The sequence below is a fragment of the Lipotes vexillifer genome, unplaced genomic scaffold, assembly GCF_000442215.2.
Source record: "Lipotes vexillifer unplaced genomic scaffold, Lipotes_vexillifer_v1.1 scaffold91, whole genome shotgun sequence".
NCBI lineage: Eukaryota > Metazoa > Chordata > Mammalia > Artiodactyla > Lipotidae > Lipotes > Lipotes vexillifer.
The window spans coordinates 2,052,291-2,068,601 of record NW_006777583.1 but is presented as its reverse complement, the minus strand read 5'-3'; the positions used below and the strand labels follow the sequence as shown (position 1 = coordinate 2,068,601).

Sequence of the window (16,311 nt, the reverse complement as noted above, 5' to 3'; positions counted from 1 at the left end):
GTTCTCTTGGAATCTCCTTATAAGAAATGCATCTGGATTTCTAGCTAGAGAGTTTGGGAGAACAGAGTGGTGAGTGTCCCAAAATCAAGGAGCTGTATAGGAAGGTACAGAGACTGAAGCTTAAAGATGATTTGGTATCTACACTGAAATGAATGTCCGGAACATGTTTTAGTGTGGACATGGGTTTTCCCTTGTTTCATAGTTTAGCCTCTTATTTCTCTTTTGTTTCAAACAATGGGTTAATTTTCTATTGCTGCTTGACAATTTTAGCAAAATCAGCAAACATTTATTGTTGTTTCTGTAGGTCAGGAATCCTGGTGCAGCTTAGCTGAGTGCCTCCAGTTCAGGGTCTCTCACAGGCTGCAGTCACAGTGTTAGCTGGGGCCGCAGTCATTTCAAGACTTGACTCGGGGAAGATGTGCTTCTAAGCTCACTCATATGGCTGTTGGCAGGCCTCATGTCCTCAGGCTGTTGGCCAGTGATGTCATGTCCTTGCCACCAGGGTCTCTACAAGTGGCGTTTCACAGCGTAGCATCTGGCCTCCCTCAGAGAGTACAAGAGAGGGTGCCCAGGATGGAAGCCACAGTCTTCGTGACCTTATCTTGGAAGTGACTTCTCATCACGTCTGCAGCAGTCTGTTCACTAGAAGCCATTCACTAAATCTAGCCCACAGTCAAAGGCAGGGAGATTACATAAGGGTGTGAATACCAGGAAACAAGAATCGTTAGGGATTGTGTTAGATCCTCACTTCCAGAAACAGTAAAAATATTTAGATATCCTCAAAGACAGTATGTTTGGAACTTCCCTGGTGGTGCAGTGGTTAAGAATCCACCTGCCAATGCAGGGGACACAGGTTTGAGCCCTGGTCCATGAAGATCCTACATGCCGCGGAGCAACTAAGCCCGCACACCACAACTGCTGAGCCTGCGCTCTGGAGCCCGTGAGCCACAACAAAGACAAGACACCGCAATGAGAAGCCTGTGCACCACAATGAAAAATAGCCCCTGCTTGCCACCACTAGAGAGAGCCTGCGCACAGCAACGAAGACCCAACATGGCCAAAAATAAATAAATTGATTAATTAATTAAAAAAAAAAAAGACAGTATGTTTGCTTCAGGATAAGGAGTCATTCCCCTTCTACTGTAGAGCAAGAGAGGCCCATTGCCTAAGTCTCCTTAAAAAGCCCCCTGACTATTCTTCTTACCTCGGGTCTTGGTCCCTCAACTCCATCTTCTTTATTGCAATCAGAATAAGCTCTTTATCTCCAAATCAGTCAGTGAATCAGCTTCTGTCTGTCTGTCTGTCTTTCTTTCTCTCCCTCTCCCTCTCCCTCTCCCTCTCCCTCTCCCTCCCTCTCTCCCTCCCTCTCTCCCTCTCCCTCTCCCTCCCTCTCCCTCCCTCTCTCCCTCCCTCTCTCCCTCTCCCTCTCCCTCCCTCTCTCCCTCCCTCTCTCCCTCTCCCTCTCCCTCCCTCTCTCCCTCCCTCTCTCCCTCTCCCTCTCCCTCCCTCTCTCCCTCCCTCTCTCCCTCTCCCTCTCCCTCCCTCTCTCCCTCCCTCTCTCCCTCTCCCTCTCCCTCCCTCTCTCCCTCCCTCTCTCCCTCTCCCTCTCCCTCCCTCTCTCCCTCCCTCTCTCCCTCTCCCTCTCCCTCCCTCTCTCCCTCCCTCTCTCCCTCTCCCTCTCCCTCCCTCTCTCCCTCCCTCTCTCCCTCTCCCTCTCCCTCCCTCTCTCCCTCCCTCTCTCCCTCTCCCTCTCCCTCCCTCTCTCCCTCCCTCTCTCCCTCTCCCTCTCCCTCCCTCTCTCCCTCCCTCTCTCCCTCTCCCTCTCCCTCCCTCTCTCCCTCCCTCTCTCCCTCTCCCTCTCCCTCCCTCTCTCCCTCCCTCTCTCCCTCTCCCTCTCCCTCCCTCTCTCCCTCCCTCTCTCCCTCTCCCTCTCCCTCCCTCTCTCCCTCCCTCTCTCCCTCTCCCTCTCCCTCCCTCTCTCCCTCCCTCTCTCCCTCTCCCTCTCCCTCCCTCTCTCCCTCCCTCTCTCCCTCTCCCTCTCCCTCCCTCTCTCCCTCCCTCTCTCCCTCTCCCTCTCCCTCCCTCTCTCCCTCCCTCTCTCCCTCTCCCTCTCCCTCCCTCTCTCCCTCCCTCTCTCCCTCTCCCTCTCCCTCCCTCTCTCCCTCCCTCTCTCCCTCTCCCTCTCCCTCCCTCTCTCCCTCCCTCTCTCCCTCTCCCTCTCCCTCCCTCTCTCCCTCCCTCTCTCCCTCTCCCTCTCCCTCCCTCTCTCCCTCCCTCTCTCCCTCTCCCTCTCCCTCCCTCTCTCCCTCCCTCTCTCCCTCTCCCTCTCCCTCCCTCTCTCCCTCCCTCTCTCCCTCTCCCTCTCCCTCCCTCTCTCCCTCCCTCTCTCCCTCTCCCTCTCCCTCCCTCTCTCCCTCCCTCTCTCCCTCTCCCTCTCCCTCCCTCTCTCCCTCCCTCTCTCCCTCTCCCTCTCCCTCCCTCTCTCCCTCCCTCTCTCCCTCTCCCTCTCCCTCCCTCTCTCCCTCCCTCTCTCCCTCTCCCTCTCCCTCCCTCTCTCCCTCCCTCTCTCCCTCTCCCTCTCCCTCCCTCTCTCCCTCCCTCTCTCCCTCTCCCTCTCCCTCCCTCTCTCCCTCCCTCTCTCCCTCTCCCTCTCCCTCCCTCTCTCCCTCCCTCTCTCCCTCTCCCTCTCCCTCCCTCTCTCCCTCCCTCTCTCCCTCTCCCTCTCCCTCCCTCTCTCCCTCCCTCTCTCCCTCTCCCTCTCCCTCCCTCTCTCCCTCCCTCTCTCCCTCTCCCTCTCCCTCCCTCTCTCCCTCCCTCTCTCCCTCTCCCTCTCCCTCCCTCTCTCCCTCCCTCTCTCCCTCTCCCTCTCCCTCCCTCTCTCCCTCCCTCTCTCCCTCTCCCTCTCCCTCCCTCTCTCCCTCCCTCTCTCCCTCTCCCTCTCCCTCCCTCTCTCCCTCCCTCTCTCCCTCTCCCTCTCCCTCCCTCTCTCCCTCCCTCTCTCCCTCTCCCTCTCCCTCCCTCTCTCCCTCCCTCTCTCCCTCTCCCTCTCCCTCCCTCTCTCCCTCCCTCTCTCCCTCTCCCTCTCCCTCCCTCTCTCCCTCCCTCTCTCCCTCTCCCTCTCCCTCCCTCTCTCCCTCCCTCTCTCCCTCTCCCTCTCCCTCCCTCTCTCCCTCCCTCTCTCCCTCTCCCTCTCCCTCCCTCTCTCCCTCCCTCTCTCCCTCTCCCTCTCCCTCCCTCTCTCCCTCCCTCTCTCCCTCTCCCTCTCCCTCCCTCTCTCCCTCCCTCTCTCCCTCTCCCTCTCCCTCCCTCTCTCCCTCCCTCTCTCCCTCTCCCTCTCCCTCCCTCTCTCCCTCCCTCTCTCCCTCTCCCTCTCCCTCCCTCTCTCCCTCCCTCTCTCCCTCTCCCTCTCCCTCCCTCTCTCCCTCCCTCTCTCCCTCTCCCTCTCCCTCCCTCTCTCCCTCCCTCTCTCCCTCTCCCTCTCCCTCCCTCTCTCCCTCCCTCTCTCCCTCTCCCTCTCCCTCCCTCTCTCCCTCCCTCTCTCCCTCTCCCTCTCCCTCCCTCTCTCCCTCCCTCTCTCCCTCTCCCTCTCCCTCCCTCTCTCCCTCCCTCTCTCCCTCTCCCTCTCCCTCCCTCTCTCCCTCCCTCTCCCTCTCCCTCTCTCACACACACATGTTCTTTCTGACCTTTGCTTATGCTTCTGCCTCATCTGGGCTGCCCTGTGGCTAACTCTCCTCCTTTTTATTGTCTAAACTCTTCCTCGTAGTTTAAAATCGGATCGCACTTTACTCTGTACTCCCAAGACTGAGTATATGCCTTTCCTGTGTGTGCATGTGGCCTCTGTCAGAGCACTTCCTACTGTATATTTACATGTTGAGCAACCTGTCCAGAGTCTGTGTGCGGTGAGGACGGGACTATCTTATTCACTTATATCCCTAGTGATTAGCACTGTACCGAGAAAGTAGCAGAAGCTCAGTAAATGTTTGTTGTTTGGTTGCATGTGAATTGAAATACCATTATAGAAGCACCCAGTAGCTAGTGGCAGTGGGAAGAGTTGCAGGATGTCTTTCTCTGCTGCCTGTTCTCCCTACCCTGAGGGGTACTAAACCTGCTGCTCCAAATTGAGAAGTATCCCTAGAGGACTAACCAGCATAAAGCATCCAGACCCACGGAAGGAGTAGAGACTAGAAAGGGTAGCCACTCTGAGACTCTGTTCTAGTATTCTTAATCTAACCCTAGATTTCCCTACGTGGGTGTGAATAAGTGGGTCTTCATGCTTTTATATGGGGAGACATAAAAAAGACCTCTCAAGTTGCAACTTCTTAAAATCATCTTTATTGAGGAAAGACTAACATACTAATTTTAAATATACAGTTAAATGAATTTCACATTTACAGTTTTTTTCTACAGTTACATTTACAAATGTAATTTTCTCTTAAAACTTTTTTTTTTTAATAATAGCCATTCTGACAGGTGTGAAGTGATATCTGGTTTTGATTTGTATTTCTGTAATAACTGGTGACGTTGGGCATCTTTTCATGTGCCTGTATGTCTTTGGAGAAATGTCTATTCAGGTCTTCAGGTCAATTTTTGATTGGGTTGTTTGTTTTTTTGATACTGAGTCATATGAGCTGTTTATATACTTTGGATATTAATCCGTTGTCGGTCACATCATTTGCAAATGTTTTCTCCCATTCTGTAGGTTGTCTTTTGTTTTGTCTGTGGTTTCCATTGCCATGCAAAAGCTTTTAAGTTTAGTTGGGTTCCGTTTGTTTATTTTTGCTTTTATTTCCTTTGCCTTAGGAGACAGATCCAAAAAAATATTACTGCAATTTATGTCAGAGTGTTCTGCCTATATTCTTTTCTAGCATGCTTTTCATATTTATCCCTTTACACAGACTCTTCCATCATTTTTCCAAAATCCAAGGCCTACCTTTAGGTATAACTTATCTTACTCAGTCTGTAATAGTTCTTAAGCAAGTAGTTATTTCTTTCTGTTTTCCCTCAGTATTTTATGCATTCTTCTTACTACGTGCTCATGATATCTCAGTGCAGTTATTTATTTTTTCATGCCTTTCTCCAATAGAGGTTTCAAGCAGTCTTTTTTCTACTCTGAGCTCCTGGAGAACTTGGTCTGTACGAAATTTACAGTTAGTTTTGTGGTAATTTAGAGCATTTCGTCACTCAGTGGAGCTTTCTACCAGTCAATTTATATTTAACTGAATGTAGTTTCATGCCTTTTTATTTGTGAAAGAATATTACTCTTAGAATTTCTGCAGTGTTCGGTTACTTCCACATTGTACTTTAACTGTCTTTTGCAACAATCTTTTTTCCTTCAGTGTTTCTCTAAACTCTACTTAAGTTTATAGGTAAAAATATTCACTTTGAGCAGTTATAATGTTCACACTTTTAATGGTATATTTAACTGTTTACCCTAAAGACAGTTCATTTGGAGTACCTTAACATGAAGTTAGCCGTATTTATCTATAATTTAAATTATACTGTCTATGATTTGCTTAATTTCTAGGGTTCAACTGCACGAATAGATCACGAAACAGCCAGTGTTTTGAGTTCTAGCAGCACACATTCTGCTCCTCGAAGGCTGACAAGTCATCTGGGAACCAAGGTAATAGATTATAAGCACTGAGCACTCCCTGTGACTTCGGCCTCTGTGCCTTGCCTGCAGTGGCACACACCTCCTCTGCCCAGCCCACCAAAAAATGACTGTCAGAGTCCTAGCCAGCCTTCAGAAACCTTCTTGGGCTTTCCTTCTTTACAAAACATTTCCTGATTTCCAGGGTCCTCTCACCTCCCCATGCAGTCTGTCTACCTCCTTTGAATCACTACAGTTGGAGCACAGGGACTATTTTTTATCCTTTGCAGCATCTAGCACAGAATCTGCACATAATGAGTGTTTAGTAAATACTTAGTGGTTGGGAAAATTATTGAAATTGAATGTTATCCTATCCACTGCTGATAAGTGAGTTTTCTTAGGGTCTCTTAGATGTTAGTAAATATTTTGGGGGACTTGAGGATAGTATGTTTGAAAAGAAAATAATTATTTTATTATTATTAAAGCCAGAGGCTTTACTATTATATGAACAAAGATGAAATTCTAATATTACTAAGCAGTATATTTTCAGTTAAACCTAAATAATTCCACTAGTTGTTTTCACAGCATACTCTACATAGTCTTTCTTTACTTTAATAATATAGTGGCTCGTAGGAAAAGCATTACTGAAATAACTAATGCCGATATAGGAAATGAACTTTAGATTATCAATGGTATTGTTAATATGAAACTTAATCCTTTTAATAACTCACAATAGTTAACTACTTGGGACCGCCAGGATGCCAGTAACTGCTGGGAGTTGTATGTTTATTATCTCATCTTCTTGAAAACCCTTTGAGGTATTCTTGCCCCTCTTTTTAAAATGAGAATACTGAAGCCAAAAAAAGATTCAGACAGCTGTCGTATAAATAAATTGGAATTCAACCCCAGATCTGTCCAACATCAACAAGTAGTTTTCACTATAAAGAAAATGTTTAATATTCAACAGTACTATTGCATGAAAACTGGCAGCTAGAATACCATTTCCTTTTGAAGTGATTTATGCATGATAATATTAAGACCTTACTACATTTTTGAATGCCAGTTACTGTGCCATACATGTGTTATTTTATTTAATCTTCACAAAGAAAACCCTATTGGGTAAATTTCTCCATTTTGCAACTGAGACAACTGGGCCTCAGATAATTCAAATAACTTGGTCGTGTCACACAACTCACTTGTAAATGGCGGAGTCAGAATTTGAAAGACTGTTTATCCACAGTTCTGTACTGCCTTCCTAATAAAACGTTCATATCTAAGAGTAGTGTGTGTCTACACATTTAGAGTAGAGTTTCTCAGCCTCAGCATTATTGGCTGGATAATTCCTCATTACATTGTAGGATGTTTAGCAGCATCCCTGGTCTTTTCCTACTAGGTGCCCGAAGCTTTTCCTCCCGAAGTTGTGACCGCCAAAAACGTCTCCAAGACGTTGCCAAAAGTGTCTCAGCGTGGCTAAAATTGGCCAAAAGTGTCTCAGCATGGCTAAAATTGCCCCTGGTTAAGAACCACTAATTTACAGATATGATACATTTATGTAATAGCCTCTTTTATGTAATAGCTCTCACTTTAAAATGAGGTTGATCACAGTGCAGGATAACTGGGTACTGTTTCCTGTTTCTAATCTGCTTCTAAGTAAATTCTTAGAATTTATGGTCAGGGAGTAATTGATGCTCACAAGCTGCTTTTAAAAAAAAATTGAATAAGAATCCTGGCTTTGTATCCCTGTATGATCAGAGCATTCTTCTTTTTATGACAAAATATTTTTACATGTATAAGGGAGAAATCATAACTTTAACAGTATTATACAGTAAGTCCCCTACATATGAACCTTCAAGTTGCGAACTTTCAAAGATGCGAATGTATTGTAAACCTATTACAGTATAGTACTAAATACCAATTGTGTTAGTTGGTCCCTGGGCTAGCTTTGTTGGACTTATGAACAAATTGGACTTGTGAACGTGCTCTCAGAATGGAACTCGTTCATATGTAGGGGACTTACTCTAATTATAATCTGGTGATGGTTAGCAATTGCTGAGAGCTAGTACTTAGTAAATAATAATTGCTGAAATATATTTTCTCTTTATTGATTATGGTTGTAGATTTTAAAAATTAAAATTTTAAATTGTGTAAAGAATTTAGATAAACCACATTTCTGACTCTGCGTGTGTGGTGGTGGGGGTGGGTATGTGTGGTGCGGGGGGAGATGTGAGAGAGAGAGAGAGAGAGAGAGAGAGAGAGAGAGAGAAATCAGTTGATTGTCATTCATCATAATCAGTGGATTATCACCAGCTGATCCAGACAAACAGCAATTTAGGTTTATGCAAGAACCTACTTTCTCTTTGTCAACACTATGTACTACCACTACTAATATTTACTCATAAACAAGTTGGTGATGATTATATTATATGGATTTTGAAATAATGCTCATTACTTCATCCTGGAAAGGGGTTTTTGTTTTTGTTTTTAATGAGTTACAATAAATATCCCATTCATCACTTCATTGGTGTTGGCTTTTGGATATTAAAGTCATAATTTTGTTTCTAAACTCATTTGGCCCACAGGTGGAAATGGTGTATTCATTGTTGTCAATGCTTGGTACTCATGATAAGGATGATATGTCACGAACTTTGCTAGCTATGTCTAGCTCCCAAGACAGCTGTATATCCATGCGACAGTCTGGATGTCTTCCTCTCCTCATCCAGCTTTTACATGGCAATGACAAAGACTCTGTGTTGTTGGGAAATTCCCGGGGCAGTAAAGAGGCTCGGGCCAGGGCCAGTGCAGCACTCCACAACATCATTCACTCACAGCCTGATGACAAGAGAGGCAGGCGTGAAATCCGAGTCCTTCATCTTTTGGAACAGATACGAGCTTACTGTGAAACCTGTTGGGAGTGGCAGGAAGCCCATGAACAAGGCATGGACCAGGACAAAAATCCAAGTATGTTCCATACGGTGCATGTTATAAAGCAAATGTAAAAGTTTTTGAAATGAAAACTTTAAATTAGGATGGTGTCTTTATGAATAGGCCTGGGAAATTCATATTAGCCATCTACACTGCTAACATAGTTTAAAGCTTAATTTCTCTACTTCTCTAGAAAAAGTTAGCAAAGGAAAATGTTATGTGTACTACAGTGCAACCACAAAAGAACAGAAAATCAAGACAGAGTCATAGCACAGCAGATCTAGAAAGAACTTGAGCAATTATGTCCTCCATTTCTTGAGATTAAGCTCAAGAAAGTGACTTTACATAAGTTCCTTCAGCTGTTAGTGACCAACCCATAATCTCTTACATTTGCATATCACTCTACTCAGTGGATACAGAGCTGTGTTATATATGTTACTTGATCCTTACAACAACCTTGTGAAGTAGGAAGGGAAGATATCATCTCCATTTTACAGATGAAGAAACTGAGGCTCAGAGAGGCTAAAAGACTTACCTGTGGCCTCACAGCTAGTGGGTGGTGGAGCCAGGATCACAGGTCAGATCTCCTGACTCTCAGCCCAGTCCTCTTCCTACTGCACCATCCTGCTTCAGGCCATGGGGCCCCAGTTGCTGGGGTGATCAGCCTCCCAGCTCTTTGCTCAGGGAGAAACCCTTGGCCACCAGCCCCTCTCCCTCAGGAGCAGGGAACATGGGAGTTGGGACCTTTGGGGACATAACTTACTTCATTCCTGTAGCAAGAACCAAAAGCAGTAAGTATATAAGGTTAAGACCTTCCTTTCACCCGATAAGAACACACACATGCGCACACACACGACAAAGGACTATTGTATCAGTATCTTGATTTCGGGAGTAGGAGAAAGAGTGATGATGAGAACGTGATCTATAAAGATTTAGCAGATTTTTTTTAGGTAAGTATAAAAGTTAATTTATTTAAAATTTAAAAGTTTTCAAGAATAGAGTACAGCAGAAATGTCCTTTATATCTATTTGTCCTAGGGATGAGGAGAACTATAAGATGCTTTACTGGAAGAACATTGTCTTTCTGGATTGTTTTCTTTGTCCACAATTATATAATGACTCGCATTTTGTGCTCTTAATACCTATTCTCAGAAAAGTTAAATAGAATAAATATTATTACTTCTGAAAAATAGACTTGCTTTTTAAATTTTTATTTCAAGTAACAGTTTTGAAACTTTGTGCATAGTATTAAATGTGCAGGTACATTTTCTTGGACACCTTGTCTTTAAATTTTTGTTTACTATCTGGTATCTGTATAGTAAGCTTTCTATACTAGGTTTATACTAGGTTTCTCTACTACATTTGTATACAGCCGCATGCCTTTAAGTTTAAATAGAGATTGTAAATAAAAGGTTTTATACCAAAAGGTTTTTATTGTTTCATATAGCCAATATAATTTTTAAGTTATTATTTGACTTATAGCATAAACCTGCATGGGACTTAATCCAGCAGACTCGGTCAAAGGCTGATGAGAGGTAGACATTTTTATGGAACCAAGAAAAACCCTTACATTTCCCTTTCCATGTTTGTAGTATTTATTCATCTCTTTAGCAAATACTTGTTGATTCACTAAACTGCTATGCATTAGGGATGTATTAATGAGCCCTGAGTATTTTTTAAGTATAATAAACATCACTACTTTTGAGAAAACAAAGCATTATGGTTTATGTCAATTTTATCTTTCAGTGCCAGCTCCTGTTGAACATCAAATCTGTCCTGCTGTGTGTGTTCTAATGAAACTTTCGTTTGATGAGGAGCATAGACACGCGATGAATGAACTTGGTAAGACAAAATGTTTCTTAATGCCATAGAAGAATACTAAAGATTTTTCATCATTCTTGAATTAGGATATAAGGCCACTAACTTTTATTACCATCTGCTTCCTCCTTATAGCAAATGACTATACTCTGGTTTCCAGGGGAGACAATGTCCTAAGTGGCAGAAACTGCTACCCTTGTAACCTAACTTGGATTTTTAAAATCTTAGCCAAAGGTTGGAAAAAATACTAAGTGGTCCATTCTTGCCCCTATCGTCAAGGTAGACCCTGGGTGACAGTTGATGGGGAGGGTAATTTGAATTGTTTTGAGACGTGGGGCTATGTAATTATTCTTGAACTCAGTCACTTCTGAAAGACATCAGAAGGAATTATTATTAAGATTCTCATTTATCTTCACGGTTATCTGTACTTTACTGGGTTTTCATGATAAGCAGCGTGGTATCTCTGAAACTGATTAATACAGAAAAGCATTATGCTCTGATTTATGTTAGAAACATTCCATTAATTGTGGAAGGGTTACTCTTAGATATGTGTTCTCACATACTCTAAACCTTATATAACCTGCATTTGTGCCCCCCCATTTTTCATGTAATGGTTTTTCTTTGATTTCTAGGTTCATTTTGCACATGTGGTATTTATAAGTTGCATCATGCTGAGCCATCTCATGTGAACTGGATCGCTCTAGTCGTGCCACAAGCAAGAACCATACACTGAGTTTCCATCTTAGTGTAGCTGTGCCCTTGCTTTTTGTGCCGTTTATGTTACATTTCATTCAAGCCCTCACTGTGTATTCCTGCCACCCCTCATCATTATCATTCATCACTTATCTTCAAAGTGACAAAATCATGACACTCTTAAACACAGAGAACCTGAACGGCCAAAAATGAGTGTTGTCTCCTTCAGAGTCATCACTTCGGGAGGCTGTGTACTTTGTGATTTCCGCCTGCCCTCCAGCCATGCTTTTCTTCCCACAGGCCCTAGCAGTCGGCCCACTTGATTCTCTTTCCTTCCCCCATGCCCCCAGCCTCCTGTGAAACTGAGTACGAGCTTATGAGTTCTCCCCTCCTCAGTACTGCCTCAGCATTGGTGAAATTTTAAGTTTGGGTGGTTTTTTTTTTTAACGCTAGTAATAATGGGGAAAATAATGAATCAACGGGAAAACAAATCCAATTTTAAGCTCCCACAAACGTTTTTTATAAATGTTCCTGTGTTCCAATGAACTATAGACTAGGACTGACACATTAATCATCTGAATTTCCAAGTAAAATCTAGACTCAGTATTTGTTCCTCTTCCTTCCTCAGGTAGGAAGGCTACCCGGGGCATTTCATCACAGGAGCTAGGGCAGGGGCTTTCAGGTGAGGAGCAGGATGGGGCCTCTGGGGGTGTGACTGCTGGGGGTGTAGCCACAGGGGATTACCTTCTTCTCACTCCTAGCCTCTGAATTTGCTTTGGAGCACAAGAAGGACCAAGGTGTGTGGACCATGGGGAGATGGATTAAGACAGCACAAGGGGATCTGACAGTGAGGAATAAGGAGGAAAGAAGTCCCAAGTGGATGAAGGGAAATTTCTAAGCCCAGTCAGCTAGGACCGTTATTTGTACATAGAAGAAAATTCTTACAACTATTAGGGTCATTTAAGTTTGCACCTATTAGTATTGCAAGTTTTAGACCATAGTATCAGTAATGTATACATTTATGAATTCCCAGCTCTGTCCCAGAAACTGTGCTAGGCACTAGGTATAAAAATGATTAAGACGTGGTCCTGACTTTCAAGGAATTTATAGTTAATTTGCATTAGTGTTTCCCAAACTAGATCATAATGATCACCAGAGGCAGTTTTCAAACCATGTATTTCTCTGGCCCGTGCCTGGTAAGCAAGCTTAGTAAAGTAGAATCTCCGGAGGAGGGAACCTAGGAATCAAATCTAATAAGTGGCCCAGGTGATTCTTATGATCGGGAAATTTTGTGAAACACCAATATATAGAATATTGATGCTGAGCCCCTAATATTTATTTTAGAATGAGGCGTTTCATGCTAATGGTGACTATCTAAACCAAGTAAAAGAAAAGTAATATACTTTTTAAAAATTAAGTATCATCTTTCTATTATCTCTTTTTGATAAGTTTAAATTAAGGATTTTGTTAAATGTCCCCTGAAGCCATTGATCCTCTACTATCTGTAAGGTTATGAGATACCATAGGAGATAGTATTTGGTTCATCTGGACCACTATTCTCTAACATAGACACCAAGAAAATGTGGAAGGATGTGTTCATGGCCTTTGCATTACCTTGAAACATCCTAATATTTCTTAGGGCAACCTATTATTTATTGTATTGCTCATGAGTTCACATCATATTTTTGTGAATCCATTTATAGTTTTAATGTATAGATTCTTTGCCTGAAAATTCACTGAAGGTTTTCTTTTTACCTGCCTGAAGTCATAAAGGGCTCTCTCTTTTATCTGATACACTAAATGTTATTGAATGTCCTTTTTTTCATTAGCCATGTTCTTCATGGTTTTATTGGCATTGACCAAATCCTTCTTTAATCTTTGTTTTTAGAATCAAGTCCTAAGATTTTTGGTTTTTCCATACAAAAGTAGTCAGGTGCCTTCTTGGGATTTTCTTTAGATCATTTCACCTTTCTCAAAACAGTATCACAGATACTGCTGTGCCAGGCAGGATTTTATGTAGGCACGAAGCATAGTATGTTTTGTTTTGGCTTTGATCGTCTGCTTTATAATCCTCAACATTTTGGTGATCTCCTCAGTACACAAGGCCACTGTCTTCAGGTCAACAATGACTCCCAGATCTGTTTCCTGGGTCAAAACTCTCAGTTCTTTTACTGGTGGTTCCTTCTTCTTTACCGAAGTAATAAGTAGTGGAATTTTTTGAAGCTCTGTACTAAGCTTTCTTCCACTCTCCCTAGGCAGTATCCTCTACTCCATGGCTTCAATTACAGTGTTTTTCAAATTTACAGCTTAATCCAAGTTGTCTCTCCTGAGATTTACACACATTTTTCAAACTACTCATTCGACATCTTCACCTAGATGATTTTTCAGACATTTCTGACTCAGCTGACAGAAACTGAGTTTGTTGTCTCCTCCATCCCCAAATCTCTGTCTCTTCCAGGGTTCCTTTTCTCAGAAAATGGCATTCCAGTCAACCCACTTGCTGAAGCCAGAATCTTAGAAGACATCATGAGTCTATTCCTTATCCCCTATGTCTCGTAAATGCTTTAATTCTGGTTCTTAAATACATCTCATATCACTGCTCTTCTTTTTATCCCCACGCCAAGCAAGCCTCTGTCATCTCTCCTGTTCTCCCATAGTTTGTCTTACTTGTCCCCCCACTTCCAATCATAATCCATTCTGCAGACTACAGTCATAGGAATCTGTTTAGAACATTCATCTGATGATTCCTTCCCCTGCCTTAAATCCTTGGTGAGGCACACAAAGTCTTGCATAATCTGGCCTCTACCCATTTTTGTAGCCTCACCTGTGACCCTCTCCTCGTTGCTGTATATTTCAGGCCCAGCAGTCCTTGCACATGCTGTTTCATCTGCCTGAAATGCTTCCTTATTGTTTCTGCCCCACCCTTTTTAGATATTCATTCATCCTTTAAGTCTCAAGTTAAACATTATTTCCTCAGCCATTTTCTTGATCCTCCCAGTCTAGGTGAAGTTCACCTGTTATCTTGCCCTGTGCTTCTGCACAATCCAGTACACTTAAATTAGTTGTTCAATGGCTGTCTTTGCTCTAATCTGTAAGCTCCATAAAGACATTGGCTGTTTTCTTCGTTGGCTGTTTATCTTCCCATCATCATGGGTGGATGGAGGAAAATCTTCCTAAATACGGTTTGGATTAGCCAAATTCATTTTTACTTACCTACATTCAAACTCATCTGTCATTGGTGCTAGTTATAAAGATTTACACAAATGTTCCAAGAGTTAAATCCCCTGGCCTGGCATTCTTGACCCAAGATAGAACTTGGTCTGTTTTGCAGACTTGCTGATTCATCTACATACTGACCCTTCTAGATCATTTACAAAAATGTACCGATCCTCTTTCAGATTAATGACCTGATTGTTTAGACTTACAGTATCCAAGAATTGCCTGTTATATATTCATCTTCTCTTTTTCTGTCTAAGCCACTTCTCTGACAAAAGAATGTCTCCAGTCTCATGATGATTAATATTGATGATGAATAATATTTTGAATAACCTCCATATGCATTTTTATTTTTCTTTTTATTTACCCCCTCACCATTTTGCTTCACCTTTTGTCTTTTTGTTTTGTTTTGTCTTTTTACCACCCCTTCCTTTATGTCTTTTCCTTTCCTTTCCCTTCATTTTCCTCCTTGCCTTCCTACTGCTGACCACTGTGGGCGTTGTTAAGTATACCCATTGGTGGGAATCAAGGGGAAAGAAAATACTAAATCCTAGTATTGGTATTTGACACTTCATGAGTATCAAAGAAAAGTAAGAATTAAAAAAGTAAAAATTAAAAATGGTTTTATAGAGCTTAGTAATAAGTTGAATAGGTAATTCTTTTTCATAAAAAAAATAAGTTTTGCTTCATGCACAGTTTCATTTAGAAGTTTTAGTATTCCTAAGGATACTAAAAATTACTTGGGAGATAAAAATATATTAAAGTGATTAGGCCACAGTGTGTGACAATGAAGAGTGTTTGTAAAGTCCTAATAATAAAAATGTTACCTTTTTCTGCTTACATTCAGGAAGACCTAGTGTTAGAAAATAGCCTTCTTCATCCGTGACAAGATACAGTGTATGTGCAGTAAATAGAGTATAATGTTCATTTCACTCAGTAAGGCAAGGGGCTGGAGGGTGGAGAAACTGGCAGAAAATGGAATAGTTGTCACTTGTACTTTATAAGTATATTACACAAGAGTCCTTTATAATATTTTCTGTAGCTTGTAATTCTAAAGACAAAATTAAATTTGTATGTTCTCATTCTTTGAGATTTTTTCCTAATAATTTATAAACTTGGTACCCATTTGTTTTATTTTAGATTATTATCTTTTTCCTCTTGCCCTTTTTAAATTAGGGGGACTACAGGCCATTGCAGAATTACTGCAAGTGGACTGTGAAATGTATGGACTTACTAATGACCACTACAGTATTACCTTAAGACGATATGCAGGAATGGCTTTGACAAACTTGACTTTCGGAGATGTAGCCAACAAGGTATGTTTTATAAGACCCATTTCTTATGATATCTCTGGTGTGAGTTATTTTACTTTCATACGAACTACTTTTCACTGACTTTCTTTTTGTCACTCTCCTCATTAAACACTGACCAACAAAAACCCTGTACTTTATACCTCACTGCATATCCTTACCCATTTGGTTGTCTTATGCCTAAACAAAGGCAAAAGATGGAACACAGTAGTGGATTTATGTGATCACATTTAAAATACTGTTCCTGGGAATGATAGCAAAAATCTGGAAATCTTGACGATTTGGTGCAAGTGTTATACACGTGTTGGTTCCATCCGAATAAAAGACTTTGAAACCCTTTGCTATTGTTTCTTATCATTTATTCACTTTATTTTTCCGGTTTGCCAAGAAAAGAACAAATACCAAAGGATTAGGAGGGTATTTGTCTTTCATTTATGTAATCTGGTTCTAGTTCTTTTATGGGTAAAACATTAGTTAGGATTGAAATGAGACGATTGAAACTGGATATGAAGTTTACTAGTCAAAAATAAAGCATGGCTCCAGGTTGCCTTATTATTGACCCTCTGCAATATTTGATTTTACAGGCTACACTATGCTCTATGAAAGGCTGCATGAGAGCACTTGTGGCCCAACTAAAATCTGAAAGTGAGGACTTACAGCAGGTACTACTTAGAATTTCAAATGTTTTTCTTGGCTATTGGTGGGTTAATACCCTGATTTAGAGTAATTTAAGCTGTGGCTCACTGTTTAGCATCTCATGTTT

General features: G+C 42.3%; 1 protein-coding gene across 2 annotated transcripts in view; it reads left to right on the top strand.

Annotated features, from left to right (window-relative positions):
- The window catches only part of APC (APC regulator of Wnt signaling pathway), a 138,495-nt gene that overhangs the window by 108,016 nt on the left and 14,168 nt on the right, over positions 1 to 16,311 (top strand). For both annotated transcript variants that reach the window (XM_007451201.1, XM_007451200.1), the window contains 5 exons: positions 5,525 to 5,623; positions 8,170 to 8,548; positions 10,258 to 10,353; positions 15,415 to 15,554; positions 16,133 to 16,210. In XM_007451201.1, the coding sequence (XP_007451263.1) occupies positions 5,525 to 5,623; positions 8,170 to 8,548; positions 10,258 to 10,353; positions 15,415 to 15,554; positions 16,133 to 16,210 (792 nt within the window). The remainder of the gene's footprint in view (positions 1 to 5,524; positions 5,624 to 8,169; positions 8,549 to 10,257; positions 10,354 to 15,414; positions 15,555 to 16,132; positions 16,211 to 16,311) is intronic.